Source organism: Bos indicus, chromosome X, assembly GCF_029378745.1.
Source record: "Bos indicus isolate NIAB-ARS_2022 breed Sahiwal x Tharparkar chromosome X, NIAB-ARS_B.indTharparkar_mat_pri_1.0, whole genome shotgun sequence".
In the NCBI taxonomy this organism is placed as follows: domain Eukaryota; kingdom Metazoa; phylum Chordata; class Mammalia; order Artiodactyla; family Bovidae; genus Bos; species Bos indicus.
Window position 1 is genome coordinate 139,710,803 of NC_091789.1, and position 23,868 is coordinate 139,734,670.

The window sequence follows — 23,868 nt, forward strand, 5'->3', positions numbered from 1 at the left end:
TATGAGGGCCTGGCATTTTTACTTTCCAGTGAACTGAAGAGAGATATATGGGGTTATCTCCTAGGGTAGGTTTAAGCAAATGCTAGTTTAGCATGGAATGATCATCAAAATGGAAAGGCCTAGCTCCAGTGTTTCATGCTGGGTAGTCATTCCCTATCTACTGTAAAGGCCGTTTGGGGGAAAGAAATTTAGCCACCTTAATGTGCTTGCCCTGAAGTCATGAACTGCTCTTGATTGCTGTTAAACATCATAATGCATTCAGAGTTCGATTTCCCTGACAAGCCATTTAGTTAAGGGTCTGGATAGTATAAACAGGGACGCGAGGTCAGGAGAGGGACCGACATTACCCTGAGGCCTGCAGTGCTCCACTGAAACATAAAATGTCTCCAAACTGAAAATGTCACCTGACTCAGTCCCTGGGGAGGTCTTTATGGACATCTCAAGTCAAAGTTGATTTGAAAAATGAATGAGTTTAATTTCTCTCAAGAATGAAGAGTGAACTGTGGCTCTCTCCTTCATTTCACTTCATGGGTGCTCATTTTGTCCCCTCCCACCCCAACCCTGTTCCTTTTCCCTCTTCAAGTACTTAAACGTCACCCACCGGTTCTGGGTTCTTGCTCTCAACATGTGCATTGGGCGGGGGCAGGTGGAAGCTGAGGAGGTGGGTTCGGGGGATGAGTATGATTAAATTGCTTGTGCTGCCTGGCTCTGGGGGAACATTTTTATTTAAAAGCTGAGCTGATTTCTGGTATTGACATGAATGAAACCTGAGTGGGCCCATTTGAGTAGATCTGGGTGGCTTGGTACTTCTAGGGACCCATATGCCCACCCCCTTTCCAGACTGATTCCCTTGATATTTTTCTGATCACAGCAATAGTGTAATTACTGTATTTGACTCTTCTGGTTGCCCAGGAGGTCAGAGGCTGGGGAAAGCCATTGGCTGCTGCGAAAATAGAGAAATAGCTACCTGAAACCCCATAAGGGTGAGGCTGGGGGGAACTTGACGGTCACTTGTCTTCATAGAACGGCAGCCTCACTGCAGTTCTTCTGACATTGTTAGTGGGGTGACTGCTTCTCATTGTCACTTGAGCAGGGGTCCCCTAACCTCAACCCTGGGTCAATCAGGAAGCGGTACAGTTGTGCCTTACTCCATAACCATTTGTCACTTAGCTGCTCTGCCACACACCCCGAGCAAATTAAGCTTCATTTCCCATTGAAGCCCCCAGGTCCTCACCCACAGAAGCAGATGAGGGCAGCTCCTCTTAGCCTCTGCGATGCTGAGCTGTTACCCAAAGAGCACGCGGGGCAGAGGGAAGAGTCGACCTTCTCTGTTAATGCGCGGTCTTCATGAAGTCGTAGGCGTTTTACCCTTACCAGCCATGTTTTCTCCCCCCTGGGTCCAGGCTGCTTTGAATGCTGCATCAAGTGTCTGGGCGGAGTCCCCTACGCCTCCCTGGTGGCCACCATCCTCTGCTTCTCGGGTGTCGCCCTGTTCTGCGGCTGTGGGCATGTGGCTCTGGCAGGCACCGTGGCGATCCTGGAGCAGCACTTCTCCACCAACACCAGCGACCATGCCCTGCTGAGTGAAGTGTAAGTTGCCTCCTTCCTTTTAGAAGTGCATTTAAAGTGCCACCACCCCAGGAGGGTTGCAGAAATACTGCTGTGGGCACCCCTGGGAGAAAATGGATGCCTTTCATTCACGCTCCCCAGGGGCAGACAGGAAAAGGGCCAGGAAAGAAGGGAAAAGGAAAAGGGCCAGGAAAGAAGGGAAAAGAAAGGGCCAGGAGTGCAGTGGGTGTTGGGGACCTGGGATAGGACTGCGCCTGGGGAATGGGACGGTGCACACATAAGACACAAGGCACGGGTGGCCAAGGGGGATGGTGGCAACACTGCCCATCCTCTCACCAAGGGTTACCACAGTCCCCAAGTAACAGATGCCCTCCGGTGCTGTCAGAGAAAATGGCCAGCCCTGGCCTGGTAGGAGCCTGTCAAGGACTTAGCCCCACCCGAAGTCTACAGGAGCAGGACCTGGATGTTCATTCTTCAAGCAGAGGAAAAATCCCCAGGGATCCTCCAGTTCAGAAAAGGGGAAGTTTTAGGGGTATGGCCTCAGCCCTGCTGTCCTAGAATCCTCTTGAGTGTCCAACTCCCATGCATGGATTCTCATAAGCGTGCCTGCCTGGCAGCAGTGTATTGATGATTATCTTCGCGTGTCTTCCCCTGCCCCTCACTGTTTGCTTTTTCCTTCCTTACTCCCAAAGTTTGACAGTCTTTAGGTGCCTTGTGATTGGGAGATACTTTTCTACCAGCCCTTTGAAAAAGGCAGGAATGAATTTTTATGAAATAATAAGGGAAGCATGTTGGAAGAGTCCTTGGAAATTTTTTTATCTGTGAAATGATTCAAAGAAATCAGCAGTGGGGGAGGCCATGAGGAGGATCAAGCAGGACAAGGGATTCAATGAGTGCAAACTGGGTACAAAAAAAGACCAAGAAATATTTACCATGACTGAGCCTCAGGAAAGCATGGTAGTTTAATTAGCTGGTGATGTTGGTAAATGGCTCTCAAAGTTGGAAGAATGTTTTTTTAAAAAATCCAAAGGTCTGTGTTTCACCCCAGGCTGAGTCATAATCTCTGGGGATAGGACCCAGGTACCTGTAGTCTCTTACCAGCTGGTTCCACTGGGCAGCCAAAGGTTGTCATCTGCATTTCTGTGGGGTTTCATAGGACAAAATTAGATGTGAATTAACTTTTTGTATCTTAAACCTGCTTGATACATTATCACTTGTGTTATGACAGTGTCTTGCGCAGAAAGTGTTTGCCTGAGTTACTCCATAGAGAGGCCATGAATGCTTACTTAGGGGTTTTAGCAGAAAACCATTAATCACAAAGCCTGGTTGGGAGACATTCTGATGTGGTGGAAGGAACAGACCATCCACTGGACCCAAGTTGAAATGCTGGCTGTATGTGTGTCCTGGATGAGTGGCTGTAACTCATCAATCTCTGCATTTACTTACATGCAAAGGAGTATCATCTAGTAAGTCCATTGGGGCCCCGCCCAAAGGAAACATCTCCCTCATCTGGGAAGTTGCCCACCCCTTGGAAGAAGGGTCCAGGTTGCTGTGGTCTGGGCAGGGGTGCCTATCTGCAGCACCCCCACCGAAGCCATCAGTGGGTCGGCTGTCACAGGGTGTCACCTACCCTCACAGCCTCCCTCCAGAGGCCAAAATCAGGCCGCAAATGTAACCACTTGGGATCTTCTTTTCACAGAATTCAGCTGATGCAGTATGTCATCTACGGAATTGCATCCTTTTTCTTCTTGTATGGGATCATTCTGCTGGCAGAAGGCTTCTACACCACGAGTGCAGTGAAAGAACTGCACGGGGAGTTTAAAACAACCGCCTGTGGCCGGTGCATCAGTGGGATGGTGAGTATGCATGAAATGATACGAAATTCAAGTTTTTTCTGTCTGGTATGGTTTTTGGCACCCGCTCCCCTTTGCTGACATGTGGTCTGTGACTGCATTCACTCAGCAAAGCTGAGGCGTGTCTGTGACCCAGTGGAACCTGACCAGTTCCTTCTCTGGCCTTTCACGGACAGTGTTTGCTGACCTCTGGCCTAGCAGAGGACAGAGCTTAAAAGGGGCTCGGTAAGAGAAAGGGGCAGAGAGTGCTCTATCACAAAAGGAGATTCAGGGGTGGAGGGAGAGGTGGGAAGGAGGCATTTTTGGAGTTGGAGTTGGGGGGGTTGTTGAAGTGGGGTTTATAATGGCCTATGCCAAGCAGCTGGATGTGTGGGTCTGGCATTTGAAAACTTGTCAGATGTGAAGAAAACAGCTGGGGAGTTGAGAGAGATGCACTCACATGGAGGCAGAAAGTCATGGAAGGAGGAAGATAAACACACAGGCTGCAGGGCTGAGGACACCAAATGAGCTCTCTGCTGTCCTGAGGTGAAGACTCTTAAAGGTGTAAAACCAAGCAAGACTAGAGGGAAATGAGCATTTGAGCAGGTTTACTGTGCACTAAGCTTGTGTTCATGGCTATTGTAAATGTAGTAAAGGCGCATCTAATGCTTTTTAGTAATTTCACAGGATCATGAAACTACCCAGGTTCTTTTCCACAAAGAGCTTCCTGTAGTGGTGGCTGTTCTACAGCCCATCTATTATGTAGAATAAAGGCAATTTGGAACAGAGTTCTGATGCAGTGGCCTGTGAGAGCATCCACACACCTTGGTAAGTGTGGAACTGATATTTACAAGGCACGGCTGAAGGAGGCCCTGCCCCAGCTAGCTCAGTGACCTTGGACAAGGGACAGCCTGCCTTGGCCACTCACGTCCTTACTAAATAGGGAACTGCAAAGTTCCAAAACTTCCCTTGTATCTGCTATGGTCCAGTGACTGCATCCAGCAAGTTCAGTATTAGGAGAAATATATTATTCTTCCTCCCAGGGATTACACTGGTTGGTGAAGATTCTTTCTCCTTCTTGTCCTAGTTCGTCTTCCTCACCTATGTGTTGGGAGTGGCCTGGCTGGGTGTGTTTGGTTTCTCGGCAGTGCCAGTGTTTATGTTCTACAACATATGGTCCACCTGTGAAGTCATCAAGTCCCCCCAAACCAACGGGACAGCAGGAGTGGAGCAGATCTGTGTGGACATCCGGCAATATGGTACTTCCTGCGCAGTCCCATAATCTGTTTGTGTTCTATGTGCATATGCAGGTCTAAATTATTATAGGGTCATAATAATAATAATTCTAATAATCATTAGGATGGAGAAGAGCAGAAGAAAGCAGAGAAGACTGAAGAAACGAGACTCTGGAGATCAGGGGATGAGACCCTAGAGACTCAGGAGAGGAACTCGGGAGACTTGGGAGACGAGACCCAAGACTGGAGACTTTGGAGATCTGGATAGGAGACTCAGGAGAGGAGACACTGGACAGTAGACTCAGGAGAGGAGACTTAGGAGACTAAGGAGATAAGATGAGACTTAGGCTACTCAGGACAGGACAGTTAGGAGACTCGGGAGACAACACAGTGGAGACTCAGGAGATGAGACTCTGGAGACGAGACCCTGGATAGCAGACTCAGGAGCAGAGTCAGGAGACTCAGGAGACAAGACCTCGGAGTCTTAGGAGAAGAGACACTAGAGACTCAGGAGATGAGATCCTGGAGAGCAGACTCAGGAGAGGAGACTGAGAGGAGATGAGAGTTAGGAGACTCAGGAGATGAGACCCCAGGGTCTCAGGACAGGAGACTGTGAAGAGGAGACTCATGAGAGGAGATTTAGGCTACTCATGAGCAGAGAGACAGGAGACTCAGGAGAGGAGATCTATAGCCACAGGAGATGAGACCCTGGACAGGAGAGTCAGGAGAAAGACCCTGGAGACTCAGGAGATGAGACTCTGGAGACTCAGCGAATGAGACTCAGGAGAGAAGACCCTGGACAGGATACACTATCGACTCGGGATAGCACCCTCAGGAAAGGACACCTAGGATACTCGGCAGAGCAGACGAGCCTTAGGCTTAGCAGACAAGACTCAGGAGATGAGACCCTGGTGTCTCAGGAGATCAAGAAAGGAGACTTAGGAGATGAGACTCTGGAGGTTAGACCCTGAAGACTCAGGAGACTCCGGAGATAAGACTTAGGACAGGAGATAAGACCTAGGCTAGTCTTGAGAGGAGACTGTAAACAAGACTCTGGACACTCAGGAGATGAGATTCTGGAGACTCAGGATATGAGTGGAGACTTTGAAGATTCAGGGGAGGACATGTGGCTCTAGAGACTCAATGACAACATAAAATCCAGGCATATTTTAAAGTCATCCAAAGGGACTCTAACAAAGCTGAGCGCTGGATACCTATTCAAACATATTTTTCTGAGTGGGCACTTTACCTAAGTTCAGTTCATGTTGAGAGGCCACAGAAAGGGCCATGGTACCTCCTGTCCATCACTGCAAACCAGACATCCCTCCTGAATGAGAAAAGGCAGTTTCAGTAGTACTTCTGCCCAGAATGGTGGAAATCCTGTTCTTGGCAGGATCAACTAGGGGGAAAAAGTTTTCCATTAGAATTGAAGAGGAAATAATTGTTCTTTCAGAGCTTTTCTAGAAGAGCTTTCTTCCTGTCTGGCTTATCCTCAGCATCTTACCTTGAACCATAATACAAAACTTAACCTAAAATGCCCCTTGCACTGAGCTCTTCTCATAGAGCCAAAGGTTCAACTACCCTGTTCTTTAGAATAGATGGAAAACAGAGACTCAAGTTGATTTTTTAAATATTTGTAAATGAATATCTAGGTGCATGTATCATTTCCCTACTCTTCAGCATTCACTACAAATGTCTGGTCATCAGTAATCATTTTTAAAAATCTTCTGTCCTTGAAATCAGTGGTTTCATCATTTCCCATTCTCCTGAAACAAAGACTTACTACTGGTCCATAACAAAGGTAGAAGGAATAGTTTTTAAGTATTTTCCTTTCTGACCTCCTGGGAGACAAGAGAACTTGAGGTGTGTTTCATATTTAAGGGCACATAGAGGCAGTGATGACAGAAAAAGCAGCAGCCGCCATGTGGACGAGGTGACCACGGAGGGGAGTTGGATACAGCAAGGACACCACAGGCTGAGCTGGCCTCGCTCTGTGGGGAAGTACAGTGATTTTCCAAGCTTCCAATTGGACTTTCAATCCAAAGTAGTTCTGAGATACTTGTAAAACACAACAAAAAGGAACAGAAAAGCAAAGACATACAAAATGGAAGTGCAGATTACAGAATATAAACAAATTCCTCTGTCAAATTGCCATGAACCTTTCTGAGCATAGCCTCTCCCTTTCAGAACGGAGTCAGGGCCAACCATGGTGAAAGAGCTTGAGGAGCAAGGCCGCAGACCATGACGTTCAGGGCGAGATGTGTTTGGCTTGAGGAGGAGGAAATGCCTTATAAGGGCGGGGGTGGGGGTTGTCCTGCAGCTGTTGAACTCGAGTTCATGAATATCAGCTCAGCTAACCAAAGCATAATTTGTCCAATTATCTCATGGACTAGTTGCCTTTGTTCTTGCCCTGTTGTCCAAAAAGGACTTTTTATTATTCCAGAAAGTTTCTTCTGCAGAGGGCAGATACATCAATTGTTGATGAAGAGCACAGCACGTGATTGTGTTGTAATTGCCTCTGAAAGTGGAGGGGCCCGGTACAAGCAGGGGTGCTGGCATTTGTGCTAATCACTAACCTTCTGCTGGGATTCACTTCTAGGAATCATCCCTTGGAATGCTTTCCCAGGAAGAATATGTGGCTCGGCCCTGGAAAACATCTGCAACACCAACGAGGTAGGCCCCGGCCCCTCAGCTGGTCCTAGATGACCACTGGGCACTTCAGGCTGAGGCAGAGGGTGCTCCTAGGGAGAAAGTCCACGAGGGCTCTGAGCCACCATTTTCCACCTAGACAATGGCCCTGTCCATGGCTGAATCCAGAGTGACGGTCCTGCGCCACCAGACAGCTTTCTCTTTTAGGGATATTTGGAGAGTGATCCCAATCCTGCCCAGTCTGAATATATCTCGATTCTTCTCTTTCATCTTCAGATTCTTTTTCAAAGTAGAACATTTGTCATCGGACCAATGTAAATTTTCACATAGAGGATTGCCCTTAATTTGTATACAACTGAATTTTTATACATTGGCAACTTAGTCTTTTGTTTAAAGACTGAGTTGCTGCTATTGCTTGTTCATCCTTACTTGGCAGTAAATCCTGACACACTATGGTTGAAAAATCTCTCTGCCCTAGAACAGTCTTCAGGCATTGGCTTACAACTGTATATAAAAGCAGATTCTCAAATGCACTGGTGGGAGCTTGCATTTAAGACGATCCTGACATGGTTTAGGAAGGAACAACCGCAATAATCAGGGCCCGCTACCTGGCTGCTGGGTGTGTACATCCACGATCCGGGCCGCAGGTGGCAGGCATGCAGGAGCAGGATAATACCCTGTTCGTGGGGAGCAGCCCCAGCTGCTCCCATGTAATTGGCCTGAGGTGCAGCCTCTTGCCAAGTTCTGAAAGCTCCCCAGGTAAGCCCAGCATGTGCCCGGCCTTCAGAAATCAGCCCTACAGAGGAAAAGGGAGCGTGCCCAGAATAGAGGCGGCCATCATTCCCCCACAGAATGCTCACCTCGGTGCCCGGTTCTCTCCTAGTTCTACATGTCCTATCACCTGTTCATCGTGGCCTGTGCTGGAGCTGGCGCCACCGTCATTGCCCTGGTGAGTGCTGGCCCCCTTCCCTGCAGGCACCATCCTAACAGATTTCCCTTCCAGCCAACACACCTGGGACTCTGCCTTGGTTCAGGTGCCCCTATGTAAACGTACCCCGTGTCTAGCCTGCAGGAAGGACGAGGTGCTGGTCTTGGCATTCATGGTAGGTGATGAGATTCAGATTCAGTGGGAAGAATCCTTTTGCCTCTGTTTAAAGGCATCTTGTGGGGTATAACTTGTGGGATATAATGCTAATTTATGAACAGTGTACCCAAGGCCGGCAGCAGTGTGCTCCGTCCTGACCGGAGCTTGCTGAACACATGTATTTTCTCTGTCAGGCCCCCTGCAGTTTCCCTGCGCTTAGGAACACTAGACGGCCCTTTAGCACTCTCATGAGGGACCACAGAAAGAGTGAGGTCACAAAAATGCAAAAACCAGGGCACATGATGAAAAAGACGCTTGTCTACAGCTTGCCATAGCTGCCAAGGCTGCCACAGTTGCCTTGGGCATGTCAGCTTTTCTGCATTCTGTGCATCTGCGTGGCCGTCAGTGCTGACCTGAGAGTTAGGGAAATTTTAGCACAAGGACATATTCACAAATACGGAAGATACCACCACACAGGTGTGCATCTGTGTGTATCCACATGGACCGAAAACTTGGGAGGGCTTGGCTTGTGGTGTCCAGAGTTCTAAGGTGGGTAGAATGAGGGGGAACCTCAAGTGCTGAGAAATGAGGAAGTGAGTACTTCAGAGTTTGTCCTATCTTTGATGTCATCCCTCCCCACGTGGAGGCAACCCTCTGTTCCCTCAGGGTGGGGACCTGTTCTCTGGGCTGATGACTTATATTGTATACGTGAGACTCCAGAAACTTGAGTGTGCGAGATATAATGGGCTTACAAATGGCAAAAAAGAAACACCCTAGGCTCTGAGCTGGCTCCCATCCCCGGCCGAGTTTAGAAGTATCAGGGCAGCAGCCCACACTGCCTGTATCTTACTGTCCTGTTCTGTTCTCTTCCACCAGCTGATCTACATGATGGCTACCACATATAACTATGCGGTTTTGAAGTTTAAGAGTCGGGAAGATTGCTGCACTAAATTCTAAGTTGCATAAGGCCAATAAGGAGCTTTAGAGAGCTATATTCCGTAGCGTGAAGTATCACTGACCCCCAGACTAAAGCAGAGCCTAGGCTTCTGCAGTTTTGTTACAGTAATTTGTAAATCGCTTTAGTCAACTCATTTTGCATGGTAGATTACTCAAATGACTTACCGTACATGAACTCCAAAATGATGATGAGATCTGGCTATTTCCACATTGTGGAAAGGATTCAGTTATTTACTGACATTGGTGAGCAGCCACTGAAAAACAATGTCTTTGTTTTTTAACAAAGTTCTTTGAACTTAAACTCTGAGCAGTATCTCTAAGTGAAGTATTAAAACTGGAATACCTGTGTTTTCCATTATTTTTGCTTGCTTGATAACCCATTTCAGTCATGAACACAAGCACTGAAGATGAATTGGAAGAGACCCGTTTTCATCTGGATTTGGTCTTCTCAGACTCTGTCTGGAATATTTAAAATCTGATTACAGTATTTTTAACGATTATAGGTCTCATTACCAAATAAATGCCCCTCAAATAAGCTGATGAAAATCTGAAGAAAAAGAGCTCACTTGTTATCTCTCAAGAAATGTTTATATGTAGTTTTATTTTTACACAACACTATCAGTCCTTTCAGAGCCCACAGAATGGATAACCTCACAGTGTTGGATTGGGGTGAGTAGTAACTGATTCCTCATAGCCACTTCTCAAACTGCACGTAAGATTCTAATGGGGAAAGTAATTGTGCTTGGATCTGAAAGTCTCCAATATGTTGAGAAGGAAATATAAGGAACTTGATATATAGATATTGCAGGAAAGATGAGGAAAATAAGTGGAAAAGAAGCATTTGCCACATCAAACTGTAAAGAATGATCATAACGATTTTGATGTTTTGTGAAATGAAATCACGGCAGTTATACATGAAAACTAGTTTCACTACTAAAAGTGTGTTAACACAGAGACTGCATGCTTTGCTGATAGTTCTTAATTTTGGTTTTGACATTGACTTAATTTTTCCATGTTAAATATGTAGTTTTATATTTACTCAAAATAAACACCATTCACACTTTCAGGCCTTTGGGGAAATTGATTTTTGTCCACAGATAGGAAAGATCTTTGCACAACACTCATTCTAAAATAACCACACAGCGTGTTTCTGAACTTTTGCCTTCGTTTTTAAAGTGACTCTTAAAATGGTAAAAAGCACCCTGTCGTATTTCATTTTTGCCTTTTCTTAACAGTAACTTGGGCCATTTTCTCTTGATTCATTATGTTTGTTTACTAACTTTTTTCACCCTTTTAATATGAAGCGTCCTAGCAGAGCTTGCACTCAGTCTCCGATGCCTCTGATAGCAGAATGAGTATTAATCCGGAATAACCCTCTCCATTTTTACAGCACAGAGCGTCTAATCTGCCTTCACAGCTCGCTTTGCCTTCTCACATGCTCACTAGCCATCATGCTCACCCTTCTTTTCCAGATCCACTTCCTCATGATACTGTCTTCTAACTGGGCTTACTTAAAGGATGCAAGCAAAATGCAGGCTTACCAGGATATCAAAGCAAAGGAAGAACAGGAACTGCAAGATATCCAGTCTCGGTCAAAAGAACAACTAAATTCTTACACATAAATGTTTGCCAGAGGGTCTCAGCCAACGAATTTACAGCTCTGACAAATCATCAGACAGCTGCTCTGCAGTACAGATGTGTACCCCACCAAACAAACTCATGTAGAAGTCCAAACACTTCACTGTCTGTCTCAAGCTGCTGGGATGTATTTCTAGGAAAACCTTCCAGTAGGTAACTCTTTTTCTTTACAACAGATATTGGAGGTTTCATGGGAGCCATTTTAAAAGGCAACACTTCAACAAAATGAATATTTATCCTTTTGAAATTTGTGGCATGTTCACAATCCTACCAAGACAGGCTGTGAGAACACGACACCCCTTGATAAGGACCATGCCATAACAGCATCAGGCGGTATGACCACACATTCACTTCTGCCATCTGTCCTCAAACACATCTAAATAGGAGCTAAAATGGAATTGATGTGACATTCCATTTCTGACAGCTGACATGTATGAAATTGTGGCTCAAAGATAAAGTGATTCTTAGAGTTGACCCTTGTAAGAAAAATATTAGCTGGTCTCCCCACCCCTCTTAAGTCCAGGACATACTAATTTCCTGGTCCAATCAGAAATTGTTTTTCTTTCCCTCAAGAATGCTAAAATGAGCCCACTATAATAATTCTGTATTACCTACCATGGATGAAGCTAGATTCAGACTGACAAGCTATCCAAAATCAATTTTGTAATAGATTTCTTTTAAATAAATGTCAGCTTTGCCTTAATGAGTATGTTTTCAATTTCTAAGAACTTACAATAGGTAACCCCAAATCCTTCAAAGAATTTTGTTCCACAAATGTTTTTCTTAATGAAGAAGTGTTACCTTATTAAAATGACCACCACTCAAAACCATTTTTATGTGGTCTAAATAGCAAGTTTACAGTTTCATACCAATTACCCAAAACCTAATTACCAACAGACCACAGACCTCCTACTTTTATAGACTTGAATATTGAATTAATTTCAATTAGGTTTGATATTTATTTCATGTTTTCTTATCTAAAGTTTCCTGGAATAAAGTTCAATATTCAGGAAAAGAAAAAAAAAAAAAAACCCAAATGCTTGAGTTTAAGCCATCTTCAAAAGAAACTTGCCTTCTAAATCATTGTGTTTCAGAACATTAAGTGACTATAGGTATTGGGTATTAGTGATGGTAAACTTTGTGTTGTTCTTTATGAAATGATACATATAACTGTTGGGTGCATCAGTGCTTTTAAAGGGGGCTGCATAATATAATAGGGTTAACTATGTATATTCATGTTAAGAATTAACTTGTGGTTTGGCTGTTTCCTGGATTTTAAACATATCCACGTGCAGAAATGTGTTAAAATGAAAGGAAGCATACCTTTATCAGATGCTATTAAAATTGAACAGCAAGTATAATATTTCATTTGGATTCTCTTTGTTGGTGTTGTTGTTAATGCCTAAAAATGCCTATTTGGATCTTGACTATTTTTTCTTTTTCTAAATCGGGAGACGATCTCTTCTGTGTAGAACAGTTGTTCCAGAATAGCTTGGTGTTTTGTTTTCCTGTTGCATGACAGACCTAAATATTTTTTCCAGCAGTGGAGGTGCTGTTTGAGTCCAGTGTTCTAGAAGAGGCAGTGTCTAAAGCCTAATTTTACTTTTCTAATTCTGGTAGCTCTTACCAGGAATTTTTGAAAGTTTTGTTTAAGTAGTCTAATATTTTTTATGTAAAGAGCATTAAATTTTGCTATGTATAAATTTTTGTAACCTAACAGTGAATCAATATTTTCTATCAGTGCCAAGGGCTTCCTGTAGTTCTATTCAAGTGTTACAATAAATATTTGTAGATAATAGTCAATACCTGTGTATGCTTATTTTAAAGATCTATTTAGGTGGAAATAGCTGTGGCTGTATTAAGAGAAATGAAATAAAAATTATAGCTTCATTCACTTGCCTTTTTACCATACATATATACTCTCTCTCTGTCTTCGGTATGGTGTCATTTTTAAACAGTACGCATAATCAAGATTCTACATTTGTATGGGAATCAAGTTTCCAAGTGCTATGTGTTTCATTTCTGACAGACGCCTCTCTCAAAGCAAGAGCAATTTGAGAAAACACTGTAACCCACTGGGTGGTGTGTTACATCAATTGCCACTAACACTTAGGTATGAAGCTAGTCAGAAAAATGATATACTAATTTATGGGATTAATACAAAGCTTTCTGTTTGGAGACAGTGGGAACAGTGAGGAACCTTCATAAAAGTCCAAGTAACACTGGCTGTTTTACCAACCGAAGATACCACAGTCTATTCAACAACAGGGTCCCATTGTATAGAGCACAGGAAACTATAATCACTATTTTGTAATAAACTATAAAGGGAAAGAAGAGTCTGAAAAAGTGTATATAAAAAACACATATATGTTTATATATACACACACACACATGCATAACTGAATCACTTTTGTATACATCACTAACACAGCATTGTAAATCAACTATATTTCAATTTAAAAAACTAAGCCGCAGAGCTAGATTTCTTACTTAGGACTTCATTTTATAATCTCTTTCAACTACTTACCTGTTGACATGACTATACATGTGGACTGTCTATATCTGACCTTTCTGAGTAAGCACTGGCTTTTGGCACTATTGACGTTTCTAAAGGAGGCACTGCCTCTGGATTATCACCCTTCCCTCACGCACAGCAGGAGAACATCAGCAGTCCAATTATTATGCTGTTGGTCACACAGCTTAACACGTTCTGTTTATGGAGTGTTGTGTGCAGTTATTTCTTAAGTTAATCAGATCACAGGTACTATCTAAAATACTGACAGAAACCCTGCCACAAAATGTAGGAACCTCTAGAGGTTTAAAAGTAAGAGTTTTCCCTTTTTCTAGTTACACATTGTGAAAATTAATTTCTAAGGAATGAAAATCAAGTCAAAATTATACGGGACTCACCTACTCATTTAATAACCAACAAGCAAAATACTCTACATTGAAACAATCCTTTTAGGGCTTTCTAACAGTTCCTAATCCAGGCAAACCTCAGACACTGCAGGTTTGGTTCCATACCACTGTGATGCAGCAAATGGTACAATAAAGAGTAACATGAATTTTTGGACTTCCCAGTGCATACAGGTGTTCTACACCACAGTCTATTAACACGTGCAATAACATTGTATCTTAAAAAATAAACAACATATATACCTTAATTAAAGGATACTTCACTGCAGAAAACACTATCCATCATCTGAGCTTTCAGTGAGCTGTCAACTTTCTGCTAGCAGATGGTTTGAAATACTGTACAGTTCAGTTCCATTCAGTCACTCAGTCGTGTCTCTCTGCGAACCCATGAATCGCAGCACGCCAGGCCTCCCTGTCCATCAGCATCTCCCAAAGTTCACTCAGACTCGCCTCCATCGAGTCGGTGATGCCATCCAGCCATCTCATCCTCTGTCGTCCCCTTCTCCTCTTGCCCCCAATTCCTCCCAGCATCAGAATCTTTTCCAATTAGTCAACTCTTCTCATGAGGTGGCCAAAGTACTGGAGTTTCAGCTTCAGCATCATTCCTTCCAAAGAAATCCCAGGGCTGATCTCCTTCAGAATGCACTGGTTGGATCTCCTTGCAGTCCAAGGGACTCTCAAGAGTCTTCTCCAACACCACAGTTCAAAAGCATCGATTCTTCGGCGCTCAGCTTTCTTCACAGTCCAACTCTCACATCCATACATGACCACAGGAAAAACCATAGCCTTGACTAGACAGACTTTTGTTGGCAAAGTAATGTCTCTGCTTTTGAATATGCTATCTAGGTTGGTCATAACTTTCCTTCCAAGGAATAAGCGTCTTTTAAATACTGTTAGAATTACCAAAATGTGACACAGACACAAAATGGGCAAATGCTGTTGGAAAAACAGCACCAACAGATTTGTTCGGGTTGCCACAGACCTTTAAATTATAAAAATCTTAGTATCTGTGACATGCAATAAAGCAAAGCACAGTAGAAGGAGGTCTGCCCATTTCAAGATCTAGAGGCGGCAATGCACTTTGTGAGTACCGTCTTGTCCTAAATGGTGACACCTGCTGCTAGCCAGTGCAGGGTTACTTTGTTCTTGGCAGTGTGTGAAAAATTACAGATTTTACTTAAGCTAACCTTTTCAAAGTGAGTGTTAGGATGAGTAAAACAACAGAAAGTTTTGAGGAAAAAAAATACAAAGAGAGGTCAGTCGGGTTTGGTAAAAAAAAAAAAAACACTTTTTCTCAACCGCCCCTCCATCTTCCTGTTTGCTGTCTATATACTTACCCACCTGGGGAGGATTTGAACAGACTCCATTTGGGGGGTCTTGGGGAGGCAGGAGTAGGCAGCGTGCAGGGGAGCGTGTCACATTTGGCAGGCTGTATTCACTCGCATGGGGGATGATGTGACCACCTGCTGTGCTGCATAAAGAGAAGACTTATTGCTCTTGAAACAGACCCTAACCTCATCTGGAGTAATAAGAATACTGTTTAGAATTTAAGTTGACTGACAGAGGAAAAAAAAAAAAGAAATGAAGCGAACAAACCCCAAGCTAGAAAACTGAAACACAATAAATGATTTAGACAAGGGCTTTGAAGATGGGGGCGGGGGGGGGGGCGAAGTAATACTAGGAAGTGTTAAAAGTTATCTGAGGGTTTAGGACTAAGACCATGACATAGGAGCCTCCTGAACTCCCCCTCCTCCCATGGACACACGGCACAGGCCACTGCACACCAAGCAGGTTGTTCTAAAAGAAAAAACTAGCTGGGCTACTCTTACACATTGAGCAGAAAACACCCACATTGAAATGGACAGGAAAGGCTCAGACATAAGACTTACCAGAAACCCTAACTCTGGCACACCACCACACAATCTGGTGGGCACTCCCACCTCCACAATTCACCTTGAGGAGCAAAGGGTTCGGACCCCACATCTAGCACCTCCCCTTTTTATGACTCACCTACAGAAAAGACCATGCCCCAAACACCTTGTTTTAAGGTGTTTTGTGGTGTCCAAGAAACCCACATGGCTGTCACAGCCAGTTCTTACCCAGCTCGAGAGGACTCACCAACTCCCAAGTCTTTCCCTGAAAAGGGTCTATTTACACATATTAAAAGGCTGCCTAAAGTCAGGCTTCTAATTTAGCACACAGGGCACGGCCATCCTCCCCAGGGACCAAGAAACCACTGCACCCATGCTCTGCCTGCTCCAATCACCCATGTCTCCAGGGAGGAGCTGGTACACTGATCTGTGTTGCAGCATCGGCACCTGCCACCCAGGGGACAGATCTGAAGGCTATCCGGCTCTGACAGCCACCAGGACTGGCATTCACAAGGCCTACAGGATGTAGCAGCAGTTCTTACCAGGCACTGGAGTACGAGTACCCCTGCAGCTATGCACCCAGGCCAAGTGCAGAGGGAGCAGGCAAAAACCACTAGCTCCCAGGACCGGACCTAACTGCTCACTTTCCCAGCTGCCATCTGAGAGGTCAGTTTCCCAATCAGCCTGCATCTACGTGCTGACTGTGATCTTCCCCACTGCCACACTGACCAGTCCTGACAACACCCTCAGCCACTAAGAAGCACCAAGAACAAAGAAGGTAGCTTGGACTATCATGAAGGTTTGAGAAGCAACCAAAAGCTTGGGCTGGGCTGAATGACAAAGTTCATCTCCCACAGAGACCACTCTGTTGAGACTGGGAGAGGTGACTGTTTTATCCAATGTACGGAAACCAACACAGACAAAGAAAATGAAGAAAAAAATATACTATATTCCAAACGAATAAAACTCCAGAAATAGATTTTAATGAAATGTAAATAAGTGACTCACCTGAGAGTTCAAAGTAACAGTCATGTAGATGCTCACCGAGATTAGGATAACAATGCATGAACAAAGTGAGAATTTCAAATAGTATGTCTAAAAGCACCAAACAAATCACATAGTTGAAGAATAACTGAAAAATTCAACAGATGGGTTCAACAGCAGACTAAACAAATGGGTAAGCAAATTTGAAGACAGTCACTGGAATTTATCCAGTTAGAGGAGCAAATAGGAAAAAAATGAAAAAGAATTAAGATAATTTAAGGGACTTACAGGACACGATAAGGTAAACCAACTATATACATTATAGAGGTCAATGAAGGAGACAAGAAAGGGGCAGAAAATTTATTGAAACAAATAATAGCTGAAAACTTCCCTAATATGGGGAAAGAAATATTCAGATCCACAAAGTCCATAGCGCTCCAAAAAAAAAAAAAAAAAAAAGAATCCAAAGAGAGATACACACTGAAACACAATATTTTGTTTGTTTGGCTGACCAGGGACTGAACCTGCAGTGGAAGCATGGAGTCTTAACCTCTGGACTTCCAGAGAAGTCCCCGAGATACATTAATTTTGAATCATCAAAAGCTACAGACTAGGAAAGAGTCTGAAAAACACCAAGAGAAAAACAAGTTGGTACATATAAGGGAATACCTGGAAGACTATGGGCAGAAACTGTGCAAGCCAGAGGATACTGAAATGATGTATTCAAACTGTTCAAAGAGAAAAACTTCCAAGCAAGGATACTATGCCCAGTTAAGCTGTGCCTCACAACTAAAGTTGAGAGAGATTTCCCAACAAGCAAAAGCTAAAGGGAGTTCATCACCACCAGCACAGTCTTACAAGAAATGTTAAAAAAAGTTCTTCAAGCTAAAATGAAAAGATGCTAATTAGTGACAGAAAACCTATAAAAGTACAAAACTCACTGGTAAATATAAAGTCAAAATACTCTAATTTTGTAATGGTGGTAGGTAAATCCCTTGAAACTCTAGCAGAAGAATTAAAAGACAAACGGATTGAAAATAACTATAATTTGTCAGTGGATACATGATGTAAAAAGATATAAACTGTGACATCAAATACAAAATGGGAAGAAGTAGTTTATAAATGTACAGCCTTTGTCTATGTTCAAACTTAAGTTGTTATCAGGTTAAACTGTTATAAATATGTTTTATGTAATCCCCAGGGTAACAGCAAAGTGAAAAGCTATAGAAGATACACAAAAGATAAATATACGCATAACGTAACAGAAAACCATCAAATCACAAAGAACACAAGAAAAAAACAAATGAATACAAAATAAAAAAATTAACAAAATGCCAAAAGTTAACATACCTATCAAAAATTACTTTAAATGGACTGAAAAACAGAATGAATTGAATCACTTTTCTGTACACTTGAAACTAACATAACATTGTACAATAACTTTACTTCAATTAAAAAAAACAGACAAATGAATTTAAAAAAAACAACAAAAAAAGACCCATAAATAATGCTGCCCACAAGAGACTCATTTTAGCTTTAAGGACAAACCAGATTGAAAATGAAGGGAGAAGACAGCTGGCAACTCATAAGCAGGATGCATCTGGATGGCCGGGCAGATACTTGTTGCTGGTCCCAATCTTCCTGGTGCACATTTCTCCACTTGGGGCTGACTGAGAAGCCGGCAAGATTATTTCTGAGTGTCCCTGGATGGCGTATGACTGCCGGGTAGGGGACAGATTCCTCCCTCCTCATCACACCTCCTGACCCATGCTTGGCTGATTCCGGGGACTGGAGTTCACTTCCAAGTTTCACCGTAGGTCAGCCTCAGCCAGCCCAAGGACGTTGAGCAATTGTCACCATCACCCTCCGTCAGTATCACACTTTGTGCACACATGAAGAAAGTTTCCCTTTATCCCCCCTTCGCTGCCACCACAATAAAAGAACATCCATAAATGAGACAAATAAAAACAGTAATATTGAAAAAAAAATTTTAAAAAGCAAACAGAGGGAAAAATTCTATGCAAATAGAAGCCAAAAGAAAGCAGAGGTACTATACTTTTATCATACAAAGTAAACTTTAAGCCAGAGACTAACAATACACAAAGGAGGTCATAATGTAATGATATAGAGGTCAGTTCAGCAACACATGTAACATTTATAAATATTTATGCAACCAATATAAAAGCACCTATATTACAAAGTACAGTAATCAAAACAGTACGGTACTGGCATAAAAACACACACATAGATCAAAAGAACAGAATATGGAGCCCAGAAATAAACCTATGTATATATGGTCAACTGATTTCCAACAAAGGAGCCAAGACTATGTAAGAGGGAAAGAACAGTCTCATCAATAAGTGGTGTTGGGAAAACTGTATAGGCATATGCAAAAGAACGGAACCTGACCCCTATCTCACCTCACACACGAAAATCAACTCCAAATGGATTCAAGACCTGAAGACATAAGACCTGAAACCGTAAAACTCCTAGAAGAAAACATACAGGGTAAACACTGGTTTTGATGAGGACTCTGATTTCACACCAGAAAGAAAAACAAGTGAGAAATCAAACACCTTTTGCACAGCAAAGAAAATCATCAACAAAATGAAATGGTAATCTATATAATGGAAGACATATTTACAAACCATGTTTCTAATAAGGGGATAATATTCAAAATATATAAAAAACTCCAATAACTCAATCCAACAACTCCAACTCTCACATCCATACATGACTACTGGAAAAACCATAGCTTGGACTAGACGGACCTTTGTTGGCAAAGTAATATCTCTGCTTTTTAATATGCTGTCTAGGTGGGTCATAGCTTTTCTTCCAAGGAACAAGTGTCTTTTAATTTCATGGCTGCAGTCACCATTTGCAGTGATTATGGAGCCCAAGAAAATAAAGTCTGTCACTGTTTCCATTATCTCCCCATCTATTTGCCATGAAGTGATGGGACCAGATGCCACGATCTTAGTCTTCTGAATGTTGAGTTTTCAGCCAGCTTTTCACTCTCCTCTTTTACCTTCATTATGAGTCTCTTTAGTTCCTCTTTGCTTTCTAAGCCATAAGAGTGGTATCATCTGCACATCAGAGGTTACTGATATTTCTCCTTACAATCTTGATTCCATCTTGTGATTCATCCACCCTGGCATTTCACATCATGTACTCTGCATATAAGTTAAATAAGCTGGGTGACAATATACAGCCTTGACGTGCTCCATTCCCTGATTCTGAAGCAGTCTGTTGTTCCATGTCTGGTTCTAACTGTTGCTTCTTGACCTGCATACAGAGTCTTCAGGAGGCATGTAAGGTATTCTGGTATTCCCATCTCTTTAAGAATTTTCCACAGTTTGTTGTGATCCACACAGTCAAAGGCTGAAGTAGAAGCAGATGAAGCAGAAGTATTTCTGGAATTCTCTTGCTTTTTTTTTCCAGAATGTTTTTCTGGAATTCTCTTGCTTTTTCTATGATCCAACGGATGCTGGGGCAATTTGATCTCTGGTTCTTTTCTGCCTTTTCTAAATCCAGCTTGCACATCTGGAAGTTCTTGGTTCACGTACTGTTGAAGCCTAGCTTGGAGGATTTTGAGAATGACCTTGCTAGCATGTGAAATGAGTGCAATTGTGCAGTAGTTTGATCGTTAGAAGCCTAAGGAATAATAAACACCCCCAAATCTCCTCCCCGTTTTAGTATGGAACTTAATGGCCAAACAAGCATCACCAGCAAAGACAACTAGCCCAATCTGAATATGTAAAGGGGAAGGAATCCTCTAGGGTTTCACTGGAAAGACAGAGTAGACAGACCCTGCCTGTGTTATGCTCTGGGTGACCACTGGTTAGCACTGAAACTCTAGAATAGAAAAACATGTGTTTGTATTTTCAGGGACAAACAATAAGGAGAATGCCAGGGAAGATGGCCTCCTATTTGACAGGAGGGAGCTCAATACTTAAGAGGAAGGGACACAACTGAAAGTTCGAAAAGGGAGGCCTAGAACTTGACCAATAAGATAAGTTCTCAAGAAGACATAACCTAAGACAAAAATGGAGGAAAAAATAGCTCATTTCAGTGTAATGAAAGGCCCAAGAATGAGAAACCCTAAGGAGGTGTCACTTGACCAAATTATTTTTCATTTATACACTATAGTAGCAAATAGAACCTAGGAAAAAAAATCACACTGGATTGCACATGATTTTTATTAAGCAGTCTGTCTCATTACAGAGAACTCACAGGCCGTTAGTTATGATATTGGAGTAAGAAGCTGGGCAGCCAACATGATTACCAAATGTCATCTGGTTCCTCGTGAGAAAAGGCCGCAAAACTAAATTAGGGAAAGACAAAATTTTTTTAATCTGTTATATTCTTTTCAAGTTTATTCTGTGATCTCTATCATGTTCTCATTCCTTTCCTGTGGGGTTTCTGCCCTTGCTCATGATTTTTATCAGTAATTTGACAGGTTAATAAAATGCAATAGATTTTTTTTTTTTTTTGAAGTCAGTCATTTTGACTGATTCAGTTACAGGCAGACTCAAATATCTGAACACTTCCCTGGCTGAGAATGAACCAGCAATATGATAAATGGGGACACCATACCTTTTGTCCTTAGTGTCACTAGACGGCAGCGTGTCCAACTGTGAGCTCTCTCGGACCACCTTTTTGGAACTCTGACACAACGAGGAGGCGGGGGAGAGGAATTTTGCAATTAGATGTATATTCATTTTATTTAAAACTTTATGATTTCTCTAAGAACTGTTTTTGAAATATATAAGTAACTGAGTCTATAAAAGCAGTGACTTTTAAACATGACATTCAGCAAGCACATCAGAATAAGCTACCTGGAAGGTATTCTCAACATAGTACATTAGACTTAGACAAAGTGTTACTGTCTCAGGACTAACTCATTCATTATTCAATCATAGAGCTTTCATTTTATTTATCTCTTGTTCTGAAAATAATAAGATATCCCAACTTTTACAAACTTCGACAAATCAAAACTTCCTCCATCTTTTACTCAAACAAAACCCATGATTTGTCAGGAGTGTCAGATATTGAGAAGGCTGGAGCTCTATGTGACCTTCAGATTTTCTATGCTTTTCCCTTTGTCTCCAGTAGAGATGGCAGATCTTTACCACGAGGTTTTCGAGTACACCACAGAAGCCCTCAGCACTCCCCACCCACAGACGCCCGTCCACAGGATCAGCACCTTATCCGTGGTGTCCTCGTCTGGATTCTGTTGCATGATTTTCATGTATTTCTCTAAAGGATTTTCACCACTAACAGATTTAGATTTGTCTTTCATTTCCTGAACACTTGATTCGTATTCTTTTTCCATTTCCAACTTCAATGATTGTTCAATTAGCCTCTGAAACAGATGGGTACCAGAATAGGAACTATACATCTTTTAGAACTAATAAGGGTTGAGAAACACACAGTAATGTAATCCTGATCCTTTACCTACAACCCGCATGCCACAGAACTGTTTTTTAATTGAAGTCACTGCTACCATCAAAGGGGCACAAGTGAAGTGGCCTGAGTAATCTGTCTGGGACCAGCCTAAGGGCCAGGAGCACATCAAAGAAAAGAGGACAGGGGAGCCCTGAAGCAAGAGGCTCTTTTTTTAACCTCATTTACGATGAGAAAATCAACCGCAAAACAAGGTCCTCCTCATTCATGAGCCTGTTGCGAGGCCCAGATGAGTATGCATGGGACTGGGCTGGCCCTGCTACCCTGAGCCAGAAGGCCTGTGTGCTCCACAGCTCTCCTCAGGCCGCCCAGGGCTGGTTCGCGTCCCTGCTCCTCCTAGGACTTGGAGACCCAGGGGGCTCCCTCTCCCACCAGCATCACTACCCTCTCCTGATCCAGCTTTTCGAGTTGTCGTCGCTCCCTCTGCAGAGTTTCCTGCCACTTGCTCTGCCTCTGCTCGTCTCCCTGCCTTCGTTCCCTGGCCTGCTGTTCTCGGAGTTTTTCTTCTTCCTTCTGTTCTCCAAGCGATTTCTGGTTGACACCTAATGGGACAGAAAATAACGAATAGCTTCCGGCAGCAGATTTTTCAGACAAACGCAGGATGGGTACGCAGGGGTCTTGCCAAGCCCCAGGGAGATGGTGCCATTGTCAGCCGCTTCCAAGCCCTCAGCCCCAAACCTGGCAGCGTGCCCCGCCCACCTCTCAACTGTGTCCCCATTCCCTCCTTCCTCGCCGAGGGAGCCCTGTATTTCTGCCTCTGCATCTGGTTCTGAGCCCGCCAGATCCTTAGCATTCTGACCCGATCATTCATCCCCATTTACTCCCACAGCATTCTGGTCACTACCCCCACCCTACTTCCACAGGGGTACAAGAGTCTCCTGCCCAGAGCAAGACAAAACCACCAACCACCCTCCCCTCCCCGCTCAGGCCACCTGGCCGTCACTCCATCCCCTCCAGGCAGATCCCTCCCTGGGGTTTGGGGTTGCCTCTGTCCCCATCATCCCCCATGTTTTCTCCTGTCCCTTTCTGGCCTCACACCGATGCTTCTACGGGGCGGTTCCCTGCCATCTGCACGTGGCAATCCCACAACGCTGGCTTCCTTTGCCGAGCTCACTCTGTGCTCTATCCACCAACCTCCAGGGCTTCAGGCTCCCACCTCTCCTCGTCCTGCTACTGCAGTGAGGGTCCTGACCACCCTTCACCCAGAGCACCAACACCACAGTCTGCACTCCCTGACACCAGTCTCTCAGCCTTCAAGCCAGTATGCTTGCTTAGCACCAGTCACCTCCCAAGGAGAAGGGAGGGACACACTGAGCACTGTCTCCGCTCCGGTAGAGTCCAGACCATGGCAGCCGAGGCCCCGACAAGCGATCTTTTCCTACTGGACTGACTTCCTCCACCATCACCATCACTTGCACATCCGACCTCCACAAACCCCCTCCCAGCACGTTCACCGTCACCTGACTCCAGCTGCTCTTCTCGTCCCCGCCTTTGCTCCCACAGTCTCCCCAGCTGGGCGTGCTCCCTCCCCATCTCTCCCCGGAAACTCCCCTCCTACCAGGTGAGCCCCCGGCCTAGAGTCCCCAGTGCCCCCTCTCCAGTGCCCGCCTTGTCCACAATGGTATGTGTCTACTTTCTGTTCCTTCTGGGCGTGGCCCAGGCTTCAT

At 43.8% G+C, this 23,868-nt stretch overlaps 2 protein-coding genes across 14 annotated transcripts in view; one reads left to right on the forward strand and one right to left on the reverse strand.

Moving 5' to 3' along the window:
• Positions 1-12,767, forward strand: part of GPM6B (glycoprotein M6B) — a 161,051-nt gene extending 148,284 nt beyond the window's left edge. For 4 of the 6 annotated variants that reach the window (XM_070783535.1, XM_019955950.2, XM_019955949.2 and 1 more), the window contains 6 exons: positions 1,404-1,590; positions 3,269-3,425; positions 4,489-4,660; positions 7,236-7,309; positions 8,169-8,234; positions 10,799-12,767. In XM_070783535.1, coding sequence (XP_070639636.1) covers positions 1,404-1,590; positions 3,269-3,425; positions 4,489-4,660; positions 7,236-7,309; positions 8,169-8,234; positions 10,799-10,948 — 806 coding nt within the window. In that variant the 3' untranslated portion in view covers positions 10,949-12,767. Of the gene's footprint in view, positions 1-1,403; positions 1,591-3,268; positions 3,426-4,488; positions 4,661-7,235; positions 7,310-8,168; positions 8,235-9,245 lie in introns of all 6 variants that reach the window. The other 2 variants (XM_019955951.2, XM_019955948.2) reach the window with 1 other exon arrangement.
• Positions 1,402-23,868, reverse strand: part of OFD1 (OFD1 centriole and centriolar satellite protein) — a 79,921-nt gene continuing 57,454 nt past the window's right edge. For 6 of the 8 annotated variants that reach the window (XM_070783529.1, XM_070783528.1, XM_070783532.1 and 3 more), the window contains 4 exons: positions 22,586-22,743; positions 21,942-22,100; positions 21,332-21,402; positions 1,402-19,224 (listed from right to left, as the gene is read on the reverse strand). In XM_070783529.1, coding sequence (XP_070639630.1) covers positions 19,170-19,224; positions 21,332-21,402; positions 21,942-22,100; positions 22,586-22,743 — 443 coding nt within the window. In that variant the 3' untranslated portion in view covers positions 1,402-19,169. Of the gene's footprint in view, positions 19,225-20,915; positions 21,060-21,331; positions 21,403-21,941; positions 22,101-22,585; positions 22,744-23,868 lie in introns of those variants that run through there. The other 2 variants (XR_011565113.1, XM_070783530.1) reach the window with 2 other exon arrangements.